This window comes from Puntigrus tetrazona, chromosome 12 (assembly GCF_018831695.1).
Source record: "Puntigrus tetrazona isolate hp1 chromosome 12, ASM1883169v1, whole genome shotgun sequence".
In the NCBI taxonomy this organism is placed as follows: Eukaryota; Metazoa; Chordata; class Actinopteri; order Cypriniformes; family Cyprinidae; genus Puntigrus; species Puntigrus tetrazona.
The window spans coordinates 2,756,763-2,776,811 of record NC_056710.1 but is presented as its reverse complement, the minus strand read 5'-3'; the positions used below and the strand labels follow the sequence as shown (position 1 = coordinate 2,776,811).

The window sequence follows — 20,049 nt, the reverse complement described above, 5'->3', positions numbered from 1 at the left end:
AGGAGAGGGTGGGTTGGGGTTGGGTTTGGGGGGGGGGAGTGGATTCAGCTAGATGGGGCTAAACTTTACCATCCGCCTTTTCCTGGCACACAGCGCTATCATCTGCAAAACTTCTGGTGCCTGAAATGTTACCATAGTCAAATATGGGCCCTTCCAGCAGAGTCACAATATCCATCCGGTTCACTTTAGTCAGGACAGCCGTCAGTGCATCCGCTAAGAAAGCATAAATAGTGACTTACATTTATTTGCTTTAGGTAGATGTTATAACTTCACAGAACATACAAGAAAGAAAAAGAAAGAAATTAATGAGAAAAAAGACAGATGGAGAGAAAATGACTCTCACTTGTGGCGTTTTTCCCATCCCGACTGACCCACTTCTTAAGGAGCATAAAGCTCTGGGCTGTGAGAGAGTTTGGGTTCTCTGTACGAATGTGGTTTATCTCATCCACAGAAAAATTCATCTCTCGAGCCAGCTCTATAAATCAGAAAAACACATAATGTTATAACTAGCATCACCTCTGCACAGTGAGCTAGTAAAGGAAGACAAATGTAAAGACAATTAAAGGTAAAAACGCTACAACATTTTTAAGCCTTTAATGATTTGTTATGTTCTGAGTTTAAGAATTCCTGTTTAGTAAACATTTAATAATAAAATCCTAATCAGATTCATTCATAGCATGTTGTCACATTAAGATTTATGAACTGAACTGAATTTAAAAATAAATCCAGTTCTTTACTGCAATACCAATCACAGGCACAAGAGGGCAAGCTGTGGCAAGCTGTTTTGTGGATTGTTTGCTATTGATTATTAGCAAACATATTATTATTGGCTTCCTATTTAAATATTCAATAGTCAGGGCTTCTCTTAAGGCTTGAGAAGGTCAGTAGTAAACAATTAATGCCTGGCAATTAAAATGTAACCTCTAAAACCTTCTCAGTCATATGGGGCAAAGCATCTTAACCTGTCCAGCTCAGTCCCAGGTGATCAGCAACGATGGCCATTCGAAGGTCTGTTCTCTCACAGGGGCTCTGTGGACCTGTCATGACATACAGAACAGAAACTTTACAAACATGTTACTAATTAATTTCAAATGAAGACTCCAGATGACTTCCTTTTCTGGCCAAAACAAGGAAAAATTAACAAGATTTTCCTCATACAGAAGCTATTAACAGGAAAAGAAAAACCTGAGGATGTTTGTGAATAGTACTGATTGGCTAGAAAAGGAAGAAAGACAGACAGTGAACTGCAATGTTTCAGCTACACAGTTGGTGCTCTGATTGTGTACGTGAAACAAATTTTCAACAGAATCTATGCAGGCAATAACTATGAGTTTATAAAACGGTATAAAAAAATGAAAACAAAACATTAACAAAAAAGACTTGAGATGAAGCATGCAGACAACATAGTACTGCACATTTTTTTCTGACAAAGTTCACAAACAATGAAGTATATATATATATATATTCCTCAACAACGTTCCTTTAACCAACCCAGCACAGATAGACTGCTCAGTGCCCCACCCCTCATTATTAGGATAAATTATCTGTGGAAGGTAGGGGAGAGAGAAGGGGAGATCTGACAGGGACAGATACAGTACGGTACAGTCACACAGCACAGTGATGAGAATGACAAGAATGACAGCTATTGTTCACGCCACAGGCAATCCAATCAGTCACAACGGCTCATGCAACTAAGGATCAAGTAAAGTTTTCAATAAAGTTTTACAAACTAGGCTTGATCTCCGCGACGGGGGGCGACCTGCGAGCCCCTTCGTTCTTACTGCCCTCCTTCCCTCCTCCAGTCCGCTTACTCCTCCTCCTCTCACTGCCCGCCGCCCTTGTGACCTTTGTCCTGGAGGGTGTGACCCCTCGGGAGGAGCCAGCGGAGAGGGAGGGCTGGGACTGAGAGGGGTCCGATAGTGAGGTGCTTCGTGATGTGCTGCTGTCCTCCTCCGATTGCGACTGCTCTCCCTGTGCCTGTTTCTCCTCGTCTGAAAGTCGTTCAGCCACCTTTATTGCTTCTCCGCTAACATTTTTTAAGAACTCAATTGACTGCCTGCACACCTCACTAAAGTTGCCTCTACCTGCCTCGGAAGCACCACATGACCTGTCTTTGAAAGGCAGCCTAGAGGGAACCACTGGTCTGACTGATCTCTCTGCTTCTGGGAGCTTACTTGACCTCGGAACTACCTGAGCTGTGACAGCTGAGTTAGCTGGACCATTTCTTTTGATGTCCTTGACAGGTATTCTAGACTTGGGCTCAGGCATTATGGATGCAGGATCCACTTTCCTTGCCTCTGGCCTCACAACCTGTTTAGGTTTCTGCTTCCCTGAACTGAGTGTGTTAAAACTGAAACCTGCTGCCTTGACTGGGAGCCTAGATTTGGGCTGCCTGTTTTCCAAGACTACTTTAGCCTGAGAACTCTCAGCACTGGCTTTCTCCAACGACTCCCTACAGAACTGAGCTTCTATTCTACTAGCTTTCTGTAAGGTGGGTTCAGATGATGACTGCAAATTGAACACTACACTACCACACTGGATGTAGTTGGCCTGCACATTGGAGGACTCTAAGTTATTGTTGTTATTGTAGTTTTCTGATGGGTAATCTTTTCTGCCAGTCGGGGAAGAGTTAGTGCGCCTGCTATCAAAGTGACTTTCAGCTAATTGAGACTCCAAGCTAATGTATTCCGGCATCTGACTGTCTGAGGACTCAGTTTTAACATCAGTCAGTTCAGCTGAGCCAGTGTCTTTCTTTATAGTAATGGAAGCTGCGATGCCCATCTTAATGGGGGTGCGTAATTTGGGGTCGACCTTGGAGGCTGTGACAGTGCATGAGGTGGTGTCAGCGAATGGAGGTGCGTCCAGGCAGTCAGCACTGCCTTGCACTGTGCTGCCTCTGGATGGTGTTAAATCTGTGGTGGCCTCTACCTTCCCCTCTACAGCTCTTTCCCCTGCCTTTGAGTGAGAGGCAACTACCCCCGCATTCCTGTCCCCTTTCCCCTTGTCCCCTGACTGCCCATCTGATGTATGCTCACCAATCTGGAAAAACTGGAGTCTCTCTTCAACAAAGTCCCTCTTGCTCATGTCAATAGCACCACTGCGGGTCATCTCAAACATCTTGCCCTCGTGGAAGGGGAAAGGGTTGGGCTCACTAGTTGGGGTGCTCTCATCTGTTGGGGTTCTTGCTGGAGTGGTATCCGGCGTGGTAGCTTGAGATTTGTCTTCCACTGACAAAGCACAGGGCTTCGGATCTTCATCTTTGTTCTTAGCATCAAAAGCTCCCTCCTCTTCTTTACCAGACCATGGATCAAAATCCAAACCTTTAGTAGCCACAGTTTTAAAGGTAGTGTTTATGTCCTCCTCGAGTTGATACTTGAAATAATTGTCTGCAAAACCTTGCCTGTCTGGGTGTCTTCCCTCCAAAGAATAGATTTTATCCTCTTTCCCATTGTCTGATTTCTTCCCAGACGACCTTTTAGTTTTTGCCTTTTCCCCAGCTTCCTCATTTGGTGTGCTCTCCTCTTCAATCACTTCAAGTTTGCTCTGGCTGAAAGACCGATCTCCTGCTTTTCCCTCATTCGACAGGCTGGATGTTTTAGGGTCACTCAGTCCATCGTCCTCATCTTGTAGGTCATACCCATCAAGAGAATCTATCTCAGTGGCATCTGTATCATGGGAAAATTCAGCAGTTGTTGCTATTGAGCAATCAGTGATAGACTGATCATTTCCATTCTGTTCACATTCTACCTCTTCTCCCTTGACAATACCATTGATACCAGACTCTTTGTGGTGTGAGCTGTTTCTCTCTGGTTTTCTAGGCTTAACACGTTTCTCACACTCCTCTGCCATTTTGAAGGTGTATTTCTTAAGTGGGGCAGGCTGAAAAACAGATTCATCATCACTAGAGTCACTGTTGTCAGCTCCAGGTGGAAGAGGGGAAGGAGGCTGGACTCTGATTACTGGCTCTGCAAGGAGATGTCTGTCATGTTCCTCTTGAAGGTTCACCTCCATCATCTCTGTTTCTGCTTCTGAGGAAGGACATGACCCCCTCTTTTCAGGGCCAGAATGCTCAGTTTCTAAAGGTGGTGGTGGTGGGAACTCAATGTAAGCTATGCGCTTGTCTTTTGACCTTTTTCCATTCGAGTCTTGTTTTCTTTTTGAAGGCTCTGTTGTTTGATTGGCAGACTTGGCTTTCTCTGCTGATACTTCTCTGTAAATGAAGGTCTTTGGCTGCTCTTCTTCTTCTGACTCCTCTGGGATCGGGCTAGGCATGCCAGCCATGGAACCGATGATTGGCTCAGGAGCTCTGGAGTTCAGGTCATAGCTGACCTCCTCAGAGGTAGGCGTCTCAGGAGTTACCGGACTCTTCCCTGAGCTGTCCATAAATGTAACCTGCTCTAACGTGTCATCTTCAGGGCTTCCCTGTGGAGATGATGGCTGTTTCTGTTTGACAGAATAAAATGCTCCTCTGGTTTCATGTACTGTCCTGCTCTCATGGCTTACAACTTTTTTGTAAGTGCTTAACTGGCCAGTGGCAGTTTCCTTCTCATACTGTTTACCTACTTGAATGCTGACATACACAGGAAGAGGTTTGATGTCCGCAGTGACACCCGGGGGAACTTTTTCAATATACTCAACTTGGTTATCATCCACACCATTACAGACTATATTAACAATCTGCCTGCTAGAATCTGAGCTCACCACAGATGACACATCACTAGGTGATTTGCTAGCCCCAGAATTAGTGTGCTGTGTTTTTCTGGCTATGTGAGACCCCGTTCTTTCAGATTTAATGGAGGAATCTAACTTTAAAGTACTACTTTGATGGTGGTCTATAAAACTAGATGAAACCCTAAGAGGAATTTGTGATTCCGAGTTTTTTTTTAGAGCACCATTGCATTTTTCAGCATTACTAGGGTCTTCTCGAATTACAAGCTCTGTGTAAATTATCTTTTTAGTTGTTTCTTCTTTTGTAGTGTTTCCATCTTTTAATGAGTGCTGTTCATTTTGTGAGTCATCCTTTTTCCTATCATGCACTAGAGTATGAGTGAGCTTTGTCTTTTGGCCTTTCAGTTGCCCATTGCCATGGTTTTCCCATGTTTTGTATATTTTCCTATCTTCATTGGCAATTTGCTCCTTACTGTAAACATTTTGGTAATGTTTTGGTGAAGAGTTATCTGACCTACTTCTCTGTCTTTCACTGTGCTGATTTTGGGCATATGCTTGAGCCTTTCGTACATTGTAACTTTGCCCAACCTCGCTATCTTTTTTAGGGCTTCTCTCACTTTCTGAAGACTCTGCTGACTTTGGGAGATTCCCCCCTGAAAAAACTTGATAAACAGGCAGCTTACTTTCCTGCAGCTTCCGCACTGGGGATCCTGAAGTTTGTCCCCATTGTGGGCCTTTATCTTGTTTCTGGGCCTCTGATTCAAATTTCATCCTTACTGAGCTAACCTTAGATGTTGAAGGCTGGAAATATTTAGACGATTCACTTGCACTGCTTGCAGATGAGCTGTCTCCCTTTTTTGGGTCATCACTGTATCGAAGCAAGACTCGTCTTTCAGGACTGCTTGGTAGACTGGCACATTTTCTGTCATGGGAATCATACTTGTCCCTAAACCTGTCTCTACTCCAGTCCTCTCCAGTCCTATGCACTGACCTCTCTGGACTACTACGTGTTGAGCTGGGCCCAGAGCGAGTCTCCCTTGCATCTTGTCTACGATGTTTCTTTTCAGGGGACTGAAGCTCATCATTCAGTTTCTCAGTTTTATCACGAAAGAATTGTGAAACTTCGCTAAGCTTTTCCTCAGCCTCTTTGACAGTTCTGTCTACTCTGTCTTCATATTTGTGATTCTCTCTATTTTTACTCTGCCCGTCCTCAGAAACTCTCATCCAAATAGATTTTTTTGGACTATCAGGATCAGAAGCATATTGCAGCAAAGTGAGTTTGTCATAATTGTCATCTTCTGATGATCTACCTGACCTATCAGGCTTTAGCATGAATTCTCTAATTGAGCCACTTTGTGTTGCCTCACCATAGTATCGAGACCTGTCAATCACAGATTCATCTGAGTCTGAATGGGAAGAGTCAAATTTATCTGACAGAAGCATTTTCTCAGCAAATTTGTATGATTCTCCCCTTGTTTCAGATGATTCATCATCATTGTACTCCACTGACTGCTGACTAAGCAATTTTAAGGTTTTATCATCCTCCACAGAGGCAGGCATGTGTATTCTGGAGTCCAGATAACAAGGAAGAGATTCTTCAGGTTCTGTTCTGTCATGCTGCTCACTGCCCATCCTATTTTGCAATTCTTTCATGCCACTTTTGCCCTGATATATGTACATTTCCTTCTCAGGGTGATTTTTTGTTTCTCTGATAATTACTTCAGTTGGTTCAGCTTTGTTGCCTTTCTCGATGTGAACCTCAATGATCCGCTCGACTTTGGGCATTGGGTCCAGAGGCCTAACAGATGGATCTGAACCTTCACTGCTGCTTTTGTGCTCAAACAGGCCTGTTAACTCTCTAGATGGATCCTTCCCAGATTGGAAGGCCTTCATTATGTCTCGTACAGACATGGTCTCCTCCATCCTTTCAGATGCAACTTCTTTAATGGGGGGTTTGTGGTATACCATTCTTGTAGTTGTTGTTATGTGAGTTTCCTCTTTGACCCGCATACCTTTGCTCATCACATCATCCTCTGCATTGACTCTGGCTTGGTAAGCTTTAACTCTTTCTTTGATGGACCCACCAGGTGATCGAGGCTCTGTGTCTACACATCGCAGTTGAGGCTTTGTCATTCTAGAATCTTCTAATGCTGGCTCTTTAGGATCCTCTGGAGGCTCATAGCTCCTTATGACATGAACAACCTCAGTCCGTGTTTCAGTGATGACAGGAGGAATCTCCTGAAAGAGGCCTTTGGGCCCCATACCTTCTGCACTTTGGGGTGCAGAGGGAGTTCTCTCACTGCGAGTTTCAAACCCACTGTCTGATAGTGGACTTTTGTCTTGGTCATGGGAAACATCATCAGGAGAGTCTAGTGCTATTTCAGGGCCAAACAATGCATCAGCAAGCTTTGATAGTTCTTTTTCTGAAGGTGAAGGGCGCATATTGGTTGGAGGCATTTTGAGCTTGTGCTCCTGTAATGCAATTGCAGGTTTCAGGACACGTTTTTGTTTCTCCTCTCCTTCTCTCCTTGCTTCCTCAGTTCTTTGTTTAGCCTCTGCTATTTTAGAAAGAGAACTTGTGCCAATGTCGTTGGTAAGATAATCAACAACTTTAGCAAGGTTAAAATCTCTCTCAGATACTGGTTTTGTTTTGACTTGAGGAGCTAATGTTTCATATCGAGGTGGGCATCTCCATTCATTTTGTGGATTATCATCTATGTCATCCTCTAAAACATCTTCTGTTTTGCTGTTTTTAATATTTGCCTTACTCTCCCTTAAAACATCCTTGCTAAGAATTTCACTGACTTTGACAAGGTCCTGTTTGACCTTCTCTACAATCTTGAAAGGCTCCTCATCTTCAACTTTATGTTCCTTAGAGTCAGAATGATAACCTTTAGAGCTTGAATTTGTATCAGTTTGCAAAATTGCAGACATTCTGATCAAGTCCTCTTTCATTTCAGCCACATCTTTTAGTATCTCCTGGCTGTTGGACAGAGGGGATGAAGAGGTAGTAGCTTTTACTGTTCCTGGGGACATGTGCATTGGAGTTTTGACGGGAGACAAAGTTCTGGCAAAAGACGACTGAGACTGGGCGTTAACTTCTTGGGGCATGGCCTTTCTGGGAGACAGGAGAGCAGCTGTTGACATGGAGACTTCAGGGAGCTTTTTAAACTGGTGTTCTGGTAAGACATTTATGACAGAATAGACAGGAACTGTAATAGTACTGGAAGTTACAGATGTGGTAGAATTTGGAGGGGATCTTAGGGAGGCATACAGTGAGCTTGATGCAGAGGAACGGATAGACTGGTAAGAGGATGAGGGAGTGGAGGACACTGACTTTAGTGTGCCATAGCCAGCAGAGCAAGAATTAAAGGTTTTTTCCACTTCATCAAATGCAGCGTTTACACTTGTTGTTGCTGCATTTGTTGTGGCTTGAATTCTTTCCTGCAGAGTGCTGGTAAGATGGGTTGTTGGGGAGGAGGAGCGATATTTGGTTGGGGAGACTGTCCCATTGATCAGGGCAGCGGCTGTAGTGGCTGAGCCAGATTTCAATGGTGAGGAGAGCGATGACAGAAATCCTCTGGCAGAGGCATCATTGCTAGTTCTGATAGAGGAGAATCCCGGGACAGTTTTAATGGGGGAGCAGGTTGCTGGAGGGTTTGAGGTTACGACAGACTTATATGGTAAACTTGAGCTGTACATGTTTAGAGAAGACTTAGGTGAGGCTGGAGGAGTCATAGCAATGGAGGATCTTTCCAGCAAGGTTCCACCAGATGGTACAGGAGATGTCCTGGCTGAGAGCCCTGTGAGGCCTTTAAGTGAAACTGGATCAGGGGCACTCTTGCCTGGAGAAGACAGAAGGGTGGGGGAGGCTTGGACTGGATACTGGGCACCTTGAACAACAGTTTTTATTGGTGAGGAGATTGTTCTGTAAGATCGAATAGGTGATGCAACATCACTGGCTGATTTGATGGAAGATGCTGGTGAACCTCCAATAATGGATTTGATAGGAGAAGCAGAGTTCACAGACCACACCGATCTCAGTGGGGAGGCTGAGGGGGTGTTCGATGAGGAGCTGGAGAGGGAGCCAAATCCAGACTTCGCCTGGCTGGGAACGTTGACGGGAGAGCTTGTCGCCCAGGCCTGGTAGGAGCGCGTCGTAAAGACAGGCTTGTAAGCGTAGCCAGAAGGCTGCGCCGTGGTTTTTGGAGTGGTGTTATGGCCTCTTTCAGCTGTTTCTAGCATAATCAAATTAATAAACAAAGTAAACGGAAATAGTTAAATAAGAGAGAAAAGAGAAACAAGAAAGATTTAGTCAGGAGATAAATCCAAAAACAAACAGCAGTGGAAATACTGAAACTGTAGAGGCTTTTGACAATGAAAAGTGAAACAAATAAAAAAAAAAAATTATCTCATGCCTGTGGCAAATGGATGGAGATGCAAAATGATGGGAAAAAATATAAGGCACTTAAATAAGACAAGTATGTTCTCAAAATGTTCTGAAAATATGTTCATATAAAATGATTAAGATGCTTTAATTGTGTATTCACTTCTGCTTAGGGATGTCAAAAGTACCAGTGTTTAGGTATGAAATCCTGAGTACAGAGTGAATTTATATGGAGTTAATAAGATTCCTGTCAAAATCGATCTGTGCACTAGTTTTTTGCAGTTTGAAGGCTCTTTCACACAGGAAGCAGCAAAACTGGAATCGCCCGCACGGCGGCCACTTTTTCTCATAGTGGAAGATTTTTTTGCTGTTTAAGGCGGTGCTTGCATCGCAGTCTGGGAGTGGAGTTTACCATAGTTACAAACAACAAATCACATTTGTATTTCCTAAATAAATAAAGCAATAGACACTTATGACTGTCGCGTCCTGTGTAAAAAAGGCCCTTAATAGAACTGTCACAATTTATTATATCATCAATACTAAAAAAGAAAATGGTAAAGAAAAAACACTCACCAATCACAGCTGGGCAACTTTAATACATTTAATAAACAATCTACAATCGAACATAAACACCAAGTTAGGCCTACAAGGCAAAAAAACGGTACAACTATTTTTTGAATGACAGTCTCATTTATAGAATATATATATATTAAATTTATTATTTAAAAATTGCACTAATGCTGTTGACTACTGACATTTTGGTATTGTGACAACCTACTTTCACTGATCCTTATATGACAACAAGCAGATAAACTGGCCAATTACAAGGTAGATAATTTGAATGAATTTTAATGAATAAGAAAGCAAGTACTGAGTACTGATACTGAATTCATGTTTTTTCATCAGAACCAATTATAAGTGTCTACTTTTGAAAATTAAACAAACAACGACAACAAATAATGATGATGAATTTATTTAAAAACACATTCAGCAATACAAAACCTGTATAGACAATGTGGTAGCAAATCATATGAAATGTGAAACAATGGAACAAAGAAAACTATATTCATAACAAAAGTAAAAAAGAGAAGGCAAAAAAAGCAAGCAAACAAATGAAACTTTATGACTAATGTACACAGACATTATATACCGGCAGTTCTGTTTTTGAAAATGGTAATAGGTGACTTCATATATGCCTGTATAAGATGCCTGTTTATGTGTGAAACTTGGACTGTGTGATTATGTCATGTTGATGTTTCAAGAATAAAGAAAATGTAGGACTCACTGGATGCTGGATCGGCCAGATAGCTGTATCGCTTTCGCAATGCTAATGAAGCAAAGGTATGTCGTCGATCTTTGTCATTCTGCAATAACACAAAAGTAAAAATCCTATGTAAGAACAAAGTGACAAAAATCGTACTGCAATGATCTTTTAAAAGTCTAACATGTACAACTTCCTTATGATTGTTTTGAAAGCACTGTATCTATGTTTGTCCAGATTTTTTTCAGTGCATCTTTTGAAGAAATTAATTCATGTGGTAAACTTATTTTAGGATATCAGTAAAGTATTTCAATTGCTTCAGTTTCTCTAAGGAATGTTGTGCTTTATTTCACTTTGAAATGTGGTCTCCTGAGAGAGGGTCAACTAGACAAGCACAGCCCATTTGCTAACAATGTGAAAGGTTGGTATTTTCCAGTGAAACTGCCTAATTGCTTAACTTTAAAATAAAATTAAATAAAACTTAAATCTGCAAAGGAGATATGTGAAAAATGTCTCCACCAAGCCACAAAATAACACAACGCTTTAAATATACTCATAAACACAAAAAGAAGTCATGCACTTGCCTGACCAATGACAGGAGCTGGTACAAAAGCTTTTAACCAATCACATAAATAAGCGAATGATCACATAAGCACCACATTAAAGGCAAAGGTGGACAAGTTATGAAATAAGTACCTCATCATCAGGATCCGACTCCATTTCCTAAAATTTCCCACGGTGCATTGCAGCAATACATAATGGAGCAGCAGCAGCCGAAGATGGTGAGTAGGTGAAGATGGCATTGGAAAGAGAAGTAAGAGAAAAGAATGGAAAGAGGACAGTAAAGGAATAGAAAAGATAATAAATGCAGATGCAGAGAGATTAAAAAAGAGCAAGACAAAAAGAAAGGCAAAACAAAGTTACAGCTAAAGCAGCAACACAAATAGCTCTGAGACATGTTTAAATGTTCAATAGACTCCAGATAACACTAGAGAAAATATTGCACGTCATGTTTTTGTCTGTTCTTACCTTCCTGTGTGTTGGCAGTGAAAAGTTAAGGTTGCAAATTGCACTCTGTGGCAGGCCTTTTGCGATTTTAGGTTCTCTGAGGAATGAGATTCTCCCACACGGCTCCTGGCCCATATCTCTGACCTACAAAACACATCCACATACACAACATAGCATGACAAAAGTCTTTAGTCTTTGCATATATCTCCAGTCATATCAGTAGTCTAATAAATGCTGCTTTATTTGGGGGCTGTTATTTTGTGGTCACATGACCAGCCAAACACAAATTATAGAACACTTTAGCTATACCTGTTATAGGACACTTTTGCTCATGGAATAAATAATTTATGTCTGACTATGAATAGGTCATTTTTTCAATGCCACTGATAGCTGAAAACGTTTGCATATCAGTACAATGTCCAAGGCATTCGCCAGTACAATGCAGCAAAAAAACATAACTTCACTTTATATCTCCGATCAATAGGGTAAATTTTTAAATAAAACATTTCAATATTCAGATTTAACTTTACAGCTGGATTACTTGAAATCTTTTTTTTACTGAAATTCTGTATGTGCATGCTTAAAGGAATAGTTCACACAAAAATAAAAAATTTGTTTTCATTTACTCACCATGAGGTCTTTCCAAACCTGTATTAGTTTCTCTCTTATGTTGAACATAAATAAAATATTTGTATTGTAATTGTATTTCATTCTCTACTATTGAAGTCAATGGGGACCAACAACTGTTTGGTTTAAAAATTACTTACTCACCCTAAGGTAGTTTCAAACCTGTATGAGTTTCTTCGTTCTGCTGAGCATATATTCATAATATATTTTGAAAAATGTTGTAACCAGGCTGTTTTGGTCACCCTTGACTTCAATACTAGGAAAAAAAATGGCTGCAAACCTGGCTACAAGCTTTTTTCAAAATATTTTCCCTTAAGGGTGAGTAAATGATGGCAGAATTTTCATGTTTGGGTGAACTATTACAGTTCTTCAAATTATCTTTTGTGTTTTTGTGTTTTTGTTTTAGAACAACATGAGGGTGCGGAAATGTAATTTTTGTCATCAAAAAACATTTTCTTTTAGTAACCGAGTAGAATTAGGCCAAAGTCTCTCAAACCTTGACATTGAATGGGAGTCGGTTCTCTTTGAAGGCATAGAAGTTGAAGATGAGCTGCTGACCACTCTTTGCCAGAGGAGTAATGTTGCCGTAGCATTCTACATGAATGGGCTTACCNATATATATATATATATGATGTCAGTGAATGATCAGAAATTTTATTGTGCTTGAATACTGGAGAATATAAGCGTGTGGGTGTTTACATTAAAATGGACTGTGAATTACAGAGGAAAAAAGTTTGTTGGTACATGTTCTGTTGTGTTTTTTTCCCTTTGTGTGTATATTCACAAGAATATTCACAAACTCATGACTCACTGTTTCCAAACACAGAGTGTTCAAAGTTAATTATTTATGTGAACGTGTGCATAGTGTGTGCATGTGTGTAGACTAGTTTGTGCATGTGTGTAGACTAGTGTGTGAGTTACAGTGGCGCACCTCAATGTCTTTGCTCCTTGCCACCTCCTCAAAGTTCTCCTGCTGCTCCAGAGTTTTGTCGACTTTGTCATCAGTCATGCAGAAGCAACGCAAGCGGGTCTCTATGGGGTCGATCATTTTAGCAAACACCACAAACTTGGCCAGGTACGGAACACAGATCAGCTCTCTGTACAGCTGAGATGCTAAACCCACAGTCTCGCTGATCTGCTGACAGTCTGCCAACCAAAATCTACAAAAGCAGTGGAAAGAATTTACCTAGAATAAGAAAAATCCTGTACAATTCTCAAATTTTCACAAATATTTACTTTTTCTGTTACAACTCCACGGGACAGGAAGCCTCAGTTCTAAGATGTTTACATGATAGAAGTTACAGAAACAAAATCTTTAGTCAGTTGTCTTTAACACTGACATAAACACTGCATGTTTATAAGAATGGTGCTCAGGTTGGTTGAAACCCAAAAACGGGCCGCAAATCAGTTCTAAATGTTCATAGACAAAATGTTAAATGCAAAAGGCAAACTATGTCTGTAGAGGCTTGCATATTTACACAACAGACAACACTTAAAATCCATACTACAATATATAAAGGTTTACTTGCTGAAAGGATTTGCACATATCTGAACTTATCCAGTTAATCAATTTTAACGATTGATTTCAAGAACATTTTTGTAATAAACTTACACTGACAAAATGTGAATGATCTAATTTAGATAGATTTTGAGCAAAAACATGAGCGATGTTCTCACAATGTTTATAGAAAAGGTGTCTGTCCTTTCGTTTTCTCCCTCTTTTTCACTCTTTTTTCCAGGCCACAGTCTGCAGCCATATTTGAGTTCAATCAGCATCCGACATTGTGGATGTGCAGATGAACATGATTAAAATGATATCATTTAATCTAGGGCAGAGATCTTCCACCGTCCCCCACTCCAAAGCATCAGCTGAGACTAACCTGGCAGACACATTTGTGGTGAAGGAAACACAGTCTGTGACAAAGGAGAGCGGAGTGGTCCCAGTGATGTCTTCCCACTGTGCAGGGGATGTTCCACCTAAAAACAAAACGGTTTTGAACACCGGTGCTGCAAATCACTTTTACCACAATACTTTGTTGAGTAATACTTTGTTAATGTGAAATTTCATTTCACTTGTAAAATGCATGTTTTATCTCATACTTTCCAGATTTTTAACTCGGTGTACACCAATGTAAACACAAACATTGAATAATAATTTAGATGGGGCATCTCAAATAACGTGCAAACTTTCATTTGGCCATGACAAGCTGTCATTTTCCATATTTCATTTAAAATACACACACAAACTATTCACATGCCTGTAATGCTACAGAGTAGTCTAAGGCAGGGGGCAGGCTCTCCTTTGCGTCCATTAGCAACAGCCTCTTTGGCTCTGGGCGGCACAGGGATTGTCATTGTAATAGGCTTGTGGAATTTCCTCCTTCTGGGCTCCACGGTTACAATCGGGCTAAAGGATGCACGGTTGCCAGTGATAGTCCGCACAATGTCTTCTGGCACAGGCTGAGCCTGAGAAAGATACAGAATAAAGTGGTATAATGATCAGGAGAAAAAAAAAACAGATTAATATTTTTATGAATCAATGATATTTTTTTGGTCCATGTCATGTACATTTTGCATAACCACTCTTGGAATGTGCAGCTAAATAATCATCCTGGAATGTATATAGCCTGTTATTGACATAGACTTTTTTCTTGTGTAAAATGTATATACTCTCAGTTTCTATGCTATGGTCATGAGATGTTTACTAAGAAATGTATCCTGATCACTGCTGGAAGTTACTGTCCAAAGAATAGATGCTATTCTATTATGTCTGTGTTCTGTGAGAAAACACTGTAGTCTACAATACGTACAATATGTGATAGAGAGAAAGAATAATCCCCTTGAGATGATAAGACAGGTTAGTTTTATGTAAACTGCTTAAATTTGAAAGAATAAAATCACCAGTAAACAAAAAATCATTATGGCTATCTATACAAACTCCACAAGATCAATATGTAGCTTGCTAAATATTATAACAAATATAAAAAACAACCAATAACAGAAATTTACTATAGAAAATACAATTTTAAAATTCCCTAATTTTTTCAGGTATTCTATAAAATAAAAACAAATTTAACTAAATACAAAACCTCGACCAAATAATGACCATCTTGATAAGTCCTTATACAGTACCTGTAGTCCAACTCGAATCTTCTTCGTGAGCGCTCCCTGGGGAAAGGCAGCCTTCACCATGGGAACTGCCTCACTGTTCAGGACTCCACCCTCTGGTCCCATGTAATCACTTTCTTGTTTGATGCGTGACACCACCGCAAAGTACTGTGGGAAATCTTTTGTGATGATGCGGCAGATGCGTTTTTTCTCCAGCTCTGCTAGACTGTCCATCTCTGTAATTAAATATGAAAACACAAATAAACAACATATAAAGATTTAAAGAGGTACTTAATAAAAACCGTATTAGTCTGAAGTATTAGTTTTAGTTATGTCATTTGTAATTACCCTCATCCATGCCATTGAGGATTGAGGTGAGCTCCATCACTTTACAGTCATAATGATGTTCTTTCCAGGTCTCTCCATTATCACTGCGTAGGACGATCAGCTCCCTCTCCTTTCCACGCATAGAGCCGAAATGAGGAATTTCAACTATCACAGGCCTGAAATGAAATATAGACAATAAGAGGAGAATTCACTAAAAAGATGGGAAATTGCAATCCTGGCTTTACTCAATCTGAACTCATTCACCATCAACCTTTTTATCAAAAAAAGTTAAAAACTAATGCAATCAGGCCAAAATTATGTAACTACAAATCATTTAAGCCACCAAAGAAGAACTCTTACCCTAAAAACTGTGCCCCGGCTGGTCCCATCTCCACCAGCCTGCTCACAAGACCCTCTCCCTCCACCATAGGTGGAGGGTATGCTAGGCGGTGTCTCTTTGCTAGGCGGCAAGTGATTCGCGTCGGTGCTGGACACTTCCTGGGTGGAATGATGATACGCATCCCATCATGACGACTTCCTCTCATTGACCCGCCCCGAGCGTCCACCATGAAACTCACCAGGAACCTAAATAAGGAGAATAAAGGATTAACGGAAGAGAAAGAAGGAAGCAGATGAAGAAAGAAAGAGGGACACAACGCTAACCCACTACACAGACACGAACAAGTGAGAGACGATTCCCATGCTGTGATCACTGTACACCCAACACACGTGGTAAGAGAGAGAGAGGGAGGGAGAAGGGAAAGGTCTCAGCAGAAACAAAAAGGAGGAGAAACAGTAAGCGAGAACAGACCATTAAAGCGAGAGAGATTGAGACCATTTAGTTCGACACGGAGGAAAAACAATTAAAAAGAGTGGCAGTGCTTCGAGCTGTTAAACCTGGCAGCATTTTGTCCCTCATACAACAGCAGCAGAGACACCTCTACAGGGATTCCTTCAATATTGACTTACCAAAATATTACCATAGTCACTGTACTCACGACTTTCGGTTTGGAAAGCTGAAAATAATATGCTGTTTACTGCCAAGATCAATTGTTTCGAAGCAGTGATCAGTGATCAACAGTGTGACCAAAAGCACCTCCACAGGTGGACAAGAAAACCCAAATCACCCATTATCTGTTAATGTGAGTTAAATGCAATTTGTATGTGCATATGCACTGCCATTGTGTGTTTGTTACACATATATGAGATCCTAACGCTGATGAAAAGGACTGGGAGATAAAACAAGCTTTTTTTAATAACAACTGGCATGTCAACATATTGGTGACATTCAATGAATTAAAACTACCAATAGTGTCTATTTTTAGTGTCTAAAATACAAAGAAAACAGTAATACTACGAGGATTATTATTATAATTTAAAAGTCTGTTTTCTGTTTTAATATATTTTATTTTGAATAGAATTTGTTTGTAACAAAGCAGAAGTCTTTACTGTGTTCTGATGCATTTGCTTTCCTTTTTTTTCTTTTTGTCCAAAAAAATGTTTTCAAAGAATAAGTAAATCAAAACCTATCTATTTAATAAAACATATTTTTACTACATCAGATATGCCACCCACATGTTTTACAGGAACATTATTGATAAATGGCACACACAATAATCAACCTCTTAAATTAGAGCAGTGAATTAATAAATGCAATATACTTTTAATTTTCAATTTATCGCCCAGTCCTACTGATGAAATGGTGCAGCTTTAACAAGTAATTTCAAACTGTGAAATGAAGAACATTACAAAAACTCTCTTTCATCACAAAGTGCTCAATGTGCTGATGGTGGGACTAGTGTCTGTAATAAGTGATCTGGAATTTATTTTATGACTGTGCTGAAGTTGCTGATTTCTGCATGAGATGAGGTCCATTTCCCAAAGACCGGCTAAACACACAGTGTGGAGGAGCACTCACACAGATGAGGAGATAAAACAGGGAATAAAACACCAGAGAGCAGGATAGTGATAAAGAGTTTAAGAAAACAGGAGAGGACAGATGAAAAATAGAGGGAAAAGACAGGACAGAAAGCTATAGAAAGAGTGATGTCACCGGACTCAGTTTTCACCTGGAGTCATACTGAGGAAGCGGGGAGGAAGGGCTGCAAAAGGAAAAATTGACGAAAAGAAAAAAGAACAGAAGAACAGCAGGAGGTAAAAAAAATAAACAACATTCATTATTACAGTTGTTGTCATGGTAAAAAAGCTGACATACATGTAGGAAAGACATGAAGCTGATGTCAAAAATCAGATCTTATGTGCAATGTAGCAGAAAGTGTGGGGGAGGGAACTAAAGGAAATCAAAATGTGCTTTATGAAGCCAATGAGAAGCCTTTCACATGCTTGCCCAAAACAGCATCATGTTGGCAAACTGGTTGGATTAAATCATCTTCCTTCAATCATAAATGGTATCATTATAAGCCAATGAGGTGCTCAATCCCCCCTAAGGAAATCTAGGTGGTCAAAAGCAATACGTCTCAGCAAAGAGATCAATGGGAATTCTAACAGAATTCATCTGGTGCCACTAATAGAAAAAACAACACATTTTTGTCTTCTAAAATTAACTGTAAATAAAAATGTGAAAAAATAAGGAGGACTGAGCACTACTATTCAACAGTTTGGGGTCAGAGAGACTTTTTTATTCAGCAGGGATACATTATATTGATTAAAACCAATAGTAAAGACATTTATAATGTTTTAAAAGATTTATATTTCAAATATATGTTCTTTTCCATGTTCTATTCATTATGTATGCTAAATTGATCATAATATTTTCCTTAAGCAACATATCAGCCAATTAGAGAGAATTAAAAAATCTTACCAACCCCAAACTTTTGAATTATAGTGTATATACACATCATAAAGAATCAAAATATATTAAATGTTGTGGTTACTAATGTGTTTGTTAATCAACCTAAACACAAAAAAAATATTCTTACCCAGAATGCACAGGACTGCAGACAGTGTTATGTGAGTGGTCCACTGTATCAGGGGTCCAACTGTACCGCCGCATACACTCGTTGTTGTATTCACGAGTAACAGCAAGATGCTGTAAATACATCCATATATAAAAATGTATATATAAATATTTATATGAAACAACGTTTTTGGAAACATGATGATGATGCATCTGGATGAAACATGGCTTAAAACGGGACAATCACCAAGAAAAAAAAGCAGATGGAGGCGGAGCAAACCTCTCTGAACAAACAAAAACACACAAATACAGATGAGCGAATAAATGAAAAAAAAAGTGTGTTTGTATTCTGAGTGTTTCGTTCTGATGGAGATAGATGATCTAGCATGGCCACGATCAGGGACCTGTACCTTATTCTGAGGGTCCACCATGTAGGAAATATCTTTAAATACACCCTGAAGCCAAACAAAGAGAGAGAAAATAGATATACTGTGAAGTGTTTCTCTCACGTTGTTTAAAACTTTGTGATATGACCAAACCCAAATTAAACACTTGAAAGAATCCCAAAAATTACTTTATCAAAAATAAAAGCACTTTATTATGCAGTACTGCACTCTTCCATGTTCCCATGAACAAGGTCATATACTTCACTCTAGAGGCAATACTGACCTCATAACAGTTATTTTTTAGTAAAGATTAATGGCTTTGTTTTCATTTAGCATGTATATGAAGCATCAATTAAAAAATTAAATAAAATTAGTCCACCAGTAACTACATCTCTGTTTTCTTTAAGAACTGAACAATTGCAGGAGTCTAGTCTGAATACTGGAAAGAGCAGGAAAGCACAAAATGGAAAAGCCTGACAGAGTCCAAGTCTGACTCTCCATCATGCTCACTCTCTTTGTCCTTCTGCCCAGTGTCTATCCAACTGTTTAAGGATAGATCGAGGTCAAGCATTTTCGATTTATAAATGTACCTTTAAATAAACTCTTGACTTGAGACTTGTAGTCTAATAAGAGTTTATATAAAGGTACTTTTAGAAAACGAAAATGCTTGACATATTTGGAAATGAGAATGTGACTCTGGACAGAACAGAAGAGTGTGTTTGTGCTGAGGCTTTTGTAAACCTCATGGGATCCAAAAAAAATACATTTTGCTGTGTTTTAGAAAGTTCTGACTGGACTTTGTGCAATTGTAGGAAGAAAGCCAGAGAATAAATGGAATTAAAAAAATAAATCTATGGCCTTTTTTGTGTACGGGGTTAAGGTGAATAAATTCTTCATTTATTTTTTGTATGTCAGCTAATTTCTAGTGCTGATCAGTCCATGTTTTTTCATATAACGGTGCAGTGGCCCACACACAAAACATGTATTTGCCACATCTGTGGCAAAATACATCATATTTTTCAGTACCGAATTTAATTAAATTTATGTTTTATGAGATTTTCACAATACATACCATTTCAAAGCTGCTTTATGGTTTCTACATTACAGAGGTGATTGTCCAAGTAATGCTTATACAGCAGAAATGTACAATACTGAATAAATGAAGTATATTTACAATCAATTCTAAACAGCTATTATTATTAAGTAAACCTGATAAAATGTGTAATGATATATATAAATATTAAGAAAGTGTTAAGAAAACACTGAACTGAATTGAAGTTGAAAACAAGAATATTGAAAACACATAAACTAATCAAATAAAAGCACAACTAAAATTAAATATAAATTTATTTAAATTAAA

At 39.5% G+C, this 20,049-nt stretch overlaps 1 protein-coding gene across 1 annotated transcript in view; it reads right to left on the bottom strand.

The window, feature by feature from the left end:
- LOC122355862 (ankyrin-3-like) overlaps positions 1-20,049 on the bottom strand; it is a 68,331-nt gene that overhangs the window by 7,159 nt on the left and 41,123 nt on the right. The window contains exons 27-40 of the mRNA XM_043254443.1: positions 15,747-15,971; positions 15,408-15,562; positions 15,084-15,295; positions 14,210-14,417; positions 13,832-13,928; positions 12,882-13,111; positions 12,448-12,572; positions 11,346-11,468; positions 11,013-11,039; positions 10,341-10,419; positions 1,731-8,906; positions 963-1,037; positions 344-475; positions 70-213 (exon numbers count right to left, since the gene is read on the bottom strand). Coding sequence (XP_043110378.1) covers positions 70-213; positions 344-475; positions 963-1,037; positions 1,731-8,906; positions 10,341-10,419; positions 11,013-11,039; positions 11,346-11,468; positions 12,448-12,572; positions 12,882-13,111; positions 13,832-13,928; positions 14,210-14,417; positions 15,084-15,295; positions 15,408-15,562; positions 15,747-15,971 — 9,008 coding nt within the window. The remainder of the gene's footprint in view (positions 1-69; positions 214-343; positions 476-962; positions 1,038-1,730; positions 8,907-10,340; positions 10,420-11,012; positions 11,040-11,345; positions 11,469-12,447; positions 12,573-12,881; positions 13,112-13,831; positions 13,929-14,209; positions 14,418-15,083; positions 15,296-15,407; positions 15,563-15,746; positions 15,972-20,049) is intronic.